We start from the raw sequence: 4,937 nt of genomic DNA on the forward strand, positions 1-4,937 counted from the left end.
CCACTGGAGCAGAGCTGGCATCATCCCCACCAGCAGGACAGCGATGCCCTCATCCAACCCAGGGGAATTCTTTGCGGGCTGGGACTCCCAGAGGCTCTGCCACCTCTGAGTTGCAGGACTTTAGGCTGAATCCAAGGAGTGCAAGGGGCTGCTTTGCCCTTCATACTGAGGGGGCTGCCAAGGAGTTTATCAGGCCTCAGACAGGACAGAGCATTTAGTTCTGGCTCCTCCCCTTTTGGAGGGGGAGGCAGGGACCAGCACCAAGGCAGCTGCCTGCAGGGACAGACCCTGGATGAGCCCCCCGGGTAGCTGCGTGCCCTGCCGCACCATACCAATGAGGAAGTCCGAGGTGCTGTGCTTCTCCAGGAAGGTATGCAGGTGATACCAGAGCTTGGGCACCCAGTCCAGCACACGCAGCAGCTCCTCCTTGTTGGCGTTGATGTCTGTGTCTGACTCGAGCAGCTTCCGACGCAAGTAACGCACCAAGAAGCCGTTGGCCGGTTCCACGTTGTTTGAGAAGGTCAGCATCCTGGGGGAGGGCAGAGCTCAGGGCTGTACCTCCAGGTAGGAGTCACAACCCTCTTCCCCAGCACCCTGCTCATGCTGCCGGCTCCCCTGTGTATACCCTGTCGGGCACTCAGCCTAGGCACTACCCCCAGCTGCCCTCGCACCACCACAGCTCCCCATGGTAGGAGCCTCAGCACCCCCTGCATTCCTCTAGCATCAGTCTCAGCATCTGCTGCACCCTGTCCCCCAGGGCATCACCCACTGGGTTCCTTCATTAATGACACCCCCAGTTCAAGCTCTATGGGCTTCTGACCTGAGATGTCCTCCACATGCCCACTCCTCTAGTGCTTGCTGTTCCCCTCAGGGGTCAACAGGGTTTTTCCTTCTGGATCAGCAAGAGCAGGTCTAGATCCTCTTCCCAATTCAGCTCCCTCCTCACACTCCCCTACACACGTTCCTCACTGCTGGCCAAGAGCGTGAAAGGGAGTTCAATTCCTGGCAACAGGGAGGGAAAACTCCCACTGCCGTGTCTGGGCAGTGCTGACGGGGTGACCCAGTCTGTGATGCTCTGCTGGGGGAGCTAGTCAAGATGGACCACAGCAGGACAGCCTGGAGGCCCACATTATCTGTACCTGAAGCTGAGGTGGAGGCCATGGTTTGGGGTCATCTTGACAGGCTGGTTGGTTGTCCCAATGATGTAGGGGCTAGGAGAGAGACAGAGATTGCCATTGAGACTCAATGCTCTCTGCAGCTGGCAGTGCTCCCCAGCCTCACTCATGGGGCCACAGGGATGCTTCCAAATTCAGATCCCAGGTCCAGGGCAGAGGGAGGAGGTGGGGGCATGGCTGGCCCCTGCCTTGTGGGTTAATGTCATCAGGGGGTCGCCATGAGAAGGGGCAGTCTCTCCAGGCAAGAGAAAAATGGCCTGCTGCCTCTCTGCAAGTGTGGAGTGGAGGGATCTAGCAGGCAACTCCCAGTCCAGACAAGTGTGGGCAAGTGGAGCAGGCCCCCATGAAACTTGGGAGGGGAATGCTGGGAACTGGGCTCATTTCCATGGTCCCATGTTTGTGTCCTTTTCCCTGGCTGGGGACTGGGCTGTCAGGGTTTGACCTGGGGCTGCCTCCCATGAAGACTCTAGGGGCACCACAGCCCCTTTTCTAGGGGATGACTCCAACCTCATCAAGCCTCATTGCTGGCCCTGTGAGAAGGGCAGGCTCAGAGAAGGGCCTGCCCAATGGGCCAGCTTAACTGGTAGCTCTGGGAGTCCAGTGCCAGGAGCAAGCCCACCCCTGCTGCTTGGGCAGCCGAGGAAGCCCCCACAGCCTGGGGCAGCCTGCACAACGTGGGCATAGCACTTGGTGGCAGGGGTGGTCCAAGACCCAGAGAGGTGTCCAGGGGGAGCTGCAGCCATGGAACATGCATGCCCCCAATGGGCAGTGGTGCTGCCAAGCACACTGAGATCCTGCAGCGCTCATGCTTAGGCCCTAGCCTGGCCCCTCCACCTGCTCCCTGCTCTCCTGCCAGCAGCCCCAGGTATCACACTCCCTTCCTGGCCTCTCTGTATCAGAAGGGAGAACGTGGGATGGGAGGGCCCTGTGAGACTTGCAGGTTCAGTCCATTCCCATCCGGGGCTGATGTAATCCTGCAGCCATGCTGGTGAGTGCAGGTAGCCTACCTCCTCTGTGACCACATGGCACTTTACTTTCTGGGCTGCTTGGGGGGCAACAGTCCCTTCTCCCAGAGCCCTTGCACATCTTGACCTTTGAAGCAATGATGCAGGGGCCCAAAGGGAGTTTTGCAGCTGAGCCCTGAAGCAACTGGGGCTGGGCTCTTGTTACAGCATACCAGGGATGGTCAGGGTGTGTCCGCCCCCAAAGAGCAGCACCCAACACTTGCACCTGCTGGAGAGGATCCTGGTGCTGGGCAGAGACCACTGGGAACTCTTGTGAGGCACAGGCAATGACTGGCAATGGGTCCAAGGCTTAGATTCCTTGGGTGTCGCATGGCCATGATGCAGGGGCGGGGCTCTCTCACCATTTGTGGTACTTGCAGGTGAGTGCCCCATTCACTAGTTCACTGATGGATCCAGCCTCGCTGAGGTCATCGAGGAGGATGACCAGTGGCACATCCCCAATCCCTGTCTCTCGGTCGATCTGATTGGCCAGGTTGGAGAGATACAGCTGTAGATCCTGAAATGAAACAGTGTGGGTAAGTGGAGAGTGAGTGCCCATCACAGCAGGGGGACAGGAGTTTCAGGACAGAGCTCCATGTATAGGGAGGCCAGGCCTGGGTTGGCACAGGACTGCAGGTTAGCACTGTGGGGCCCAGTAGAGTTGTCTTTATGAGGGTACCACAGGGTTGGGAAAGCAAGGAACTGTGGGTTGGAATGAGAGGCAACAGCAGCGGGTGATGGGGCTCAGACCCCAGAGCTAGAGCAGCAGTGGGGGAGAGCGTAGGGCTGGGCTGGCAGGGGTGGGTGTGTAGGATGAGGACTCCAGCAGGCCCCCACCTTGCAGGACTGCTGGTGCATGTTGAAGGTGCTGACAATGCCCTCGGTGACCTCCCGGGCTGAGCGCTCCACCAGGTACTCGGCCAGCCGGTTGGTCAGGTAGGTCTTGCCCGTGCCACTGGGCCCTGAGAGGATGAGGCGCCGATGCTTGAGCAGGAGGCTGATGTAGTGCTGCATCATGGGTTTGGGGATGAGTGTCTCAAACACCAGGCTGTCCACACACTTCTCCTTCAGGCCTGTTGGGGCCAGCAGGCAATGTCAGTGCCCTGGGCCTCAGCCCTCCCTGTGCTTCCCCCTGCACCTAGCCAGGGCCCTCCCACTCTCCAGCACTGAGGCCTCACACCAGGTCCTCTCTTGTCCTGGTCCCCTTCCAGCCCCCCATGAACCAAAACCTTTCCCTGCAGGGCTGCAGCCACCCCCTCTCAGAACAGGGAGGCTGATCCTGAAGCATCTCTCCCCCAGGCTGAAACCCAACCTCCCTACAAGGAGAGCTTCTGGGCCTGGCCAGCCTGGCATCACCTCATTCCTGTATCAGGGGCTGGTCCTGGGGGAAGGCAGGTTGCATGCAGAAAAGGAGGTGGGTCTCCCTTACCCAGCCCAGAAACCCAGTGAGCCCCAGGCCCAGAACTACCCTGCAGTACTTCTGCTCTCCCCTAGACCCAAGCTGGGCATTATCCCTGGACTCTGCTGGGAGAGAAGTGGCCAGCACAGCCCAAATCCTGCCCAGGTGCCCGGGGAGTGCTGTACTGGCCTTTGAGCGTCACAGCAATGCTGGTCACACCACGTCGACAGGGAGGCAGCTCTGGGGGCTCCATGTCCAGGACCCGCTTCACATGGCTGATGCTGTAGCTGTGCACAGACTCAGTGCTGAGCCCCAGGGTGGAGGCAGGGTCCATCTTGGTGATGTACTCCTGTGTGGAGGTGAAGGAGTCACTACTCAGCTTCCTTAGGGTCCTTACCACTCAGCCCAGCCTGGCCCCTTGGACTGATGGCAGCCGGGCTCTAGGTCAGTCCCCAAGGGCAGGTACTTCCAACAGCATGGGGAGACCCAACTACGACAAGTGGGAGTCTCCTGTGGGCCTGGGCGACCTGCTTGTCCTTAGCTCCTGCTCCCAGGGGGCAGTGGTGAGGGGCAAGGCACATGGCTGCCCTGCCAGCGACTTGCACTATTCCCATCTTCCACTGTCAGGGAAGGAAACCTAGGATGAGCTGCTTGGGCACCAGAGTCCATGGCTTAGGCAGGTAGATGTGGCTGGGATCAGGCAGACTCTGGGAGAACATCTGCTACCATCTGTTGAGAACGGGCACCAGATTGGATGTTGTTTTCTGGCCTGGGTGACACAGGCACCCAAACTGGACAGGCAGAACCACCCTTCTAGTCTTGACATACAGGAATCCCCACATAGACAAACTCTCTCTCCCAGGTGAGCACTTACCCTCTGGCCCCCAACTGGGCACCACCTCCTTCTTTTCTCCACCCACCCACCCCAGCACCATGGCCTGGGCACTGGCCTTTCCTCCACCCACTAAGCACCAACTTCTCTCTTTTTCTGTCTATCTGGCCACCCTTCCCTCCATCCCACAGTCATTCAGTGAGTCATTCTGACTCCGATCCTCCACCCCACTCCAAGCCTGTGGAGAGAAGTCCACAGCAAGACCAGGAGTCTGGTCTGGCAGAGCTTGGATTCTGAAGGGTTCGGTTCCACCCCACCCTGCAGAGACGAGGCTAGGTGAAGTACCAGGGGGTGTATGGGGAGTGGCTGTGTGGCACTGCTGAAGTAAAAGCCACAGGCCACAGCTTGTCCTATGTTTACCAGGGACTGCAAAGCCCCCGGGCACAACTGACCCAGGTTCCACAAATTACCCTGCGTACCTTAAAGACTTGGCAGACGGCCTCATCCAGCCCCTTCCAGTCGACCTT

The 4,937-nt window shown here is 59.1% G+C and overlaps 1 protein-coding gene across 4 annotated transcripts in view; it reads right to left on the reverse strand.

Annotated features, from left to right (window-relative positions):
* NAV1 (neuron navigator 1) overlaps positions 1-4,937 on the reverse strand; it is a 243,154-nt gene that overhangs the window by 5,312 nt on the left and 232,905 nt on the right. For all 4 annotated transcript variants that reach the window (XM_025211157.1, XM_014522734.2, XM_025211156.1 and 1 more), the window contains 6 exons: positions 4,890-4,937; positions 3,768-3,927; positions 3,017-3,252; positions 2,542-2,696; positions 1,140-1,211; positions 333-529 (listed from right to left, as the gene is read on the reverse strand). The exon at positions 4,890-4,937 is cut by the window's right edge and continues 42 nt beyond it. In XM_025211157.1, coding sequence (XP_025066942.1) covers positions 333-529; positions 1,140-1,211; positions 2,542-2,696; positions 3,017-3,252; positions 3,768-3,927; positions 4,890-4,937 — 868 coding nt within the window. The remainder of the gene's footprint in view (positions 1-332; positions 530-1,139; positions 1,212-2,541; positions 2,697-3,016; positions 3,253-3,767; positions 3,928-4,889) is intronic.

The sequence above is a fragment of the Alligator sinensis genome, unplaced genomic scaffold (assembly GCF_000455745.1).
Source record: "Alligator sinensis unplaced genomic scaffold, ASM45574v1 scaffold766_1, whole genome shotgun sequence".
Classification (NCBI taxonomy): Eukaryota; Metazoa; Chordata; order Crocodylia; family Alligatoridae; genus Alligator; species Alligator sinensis.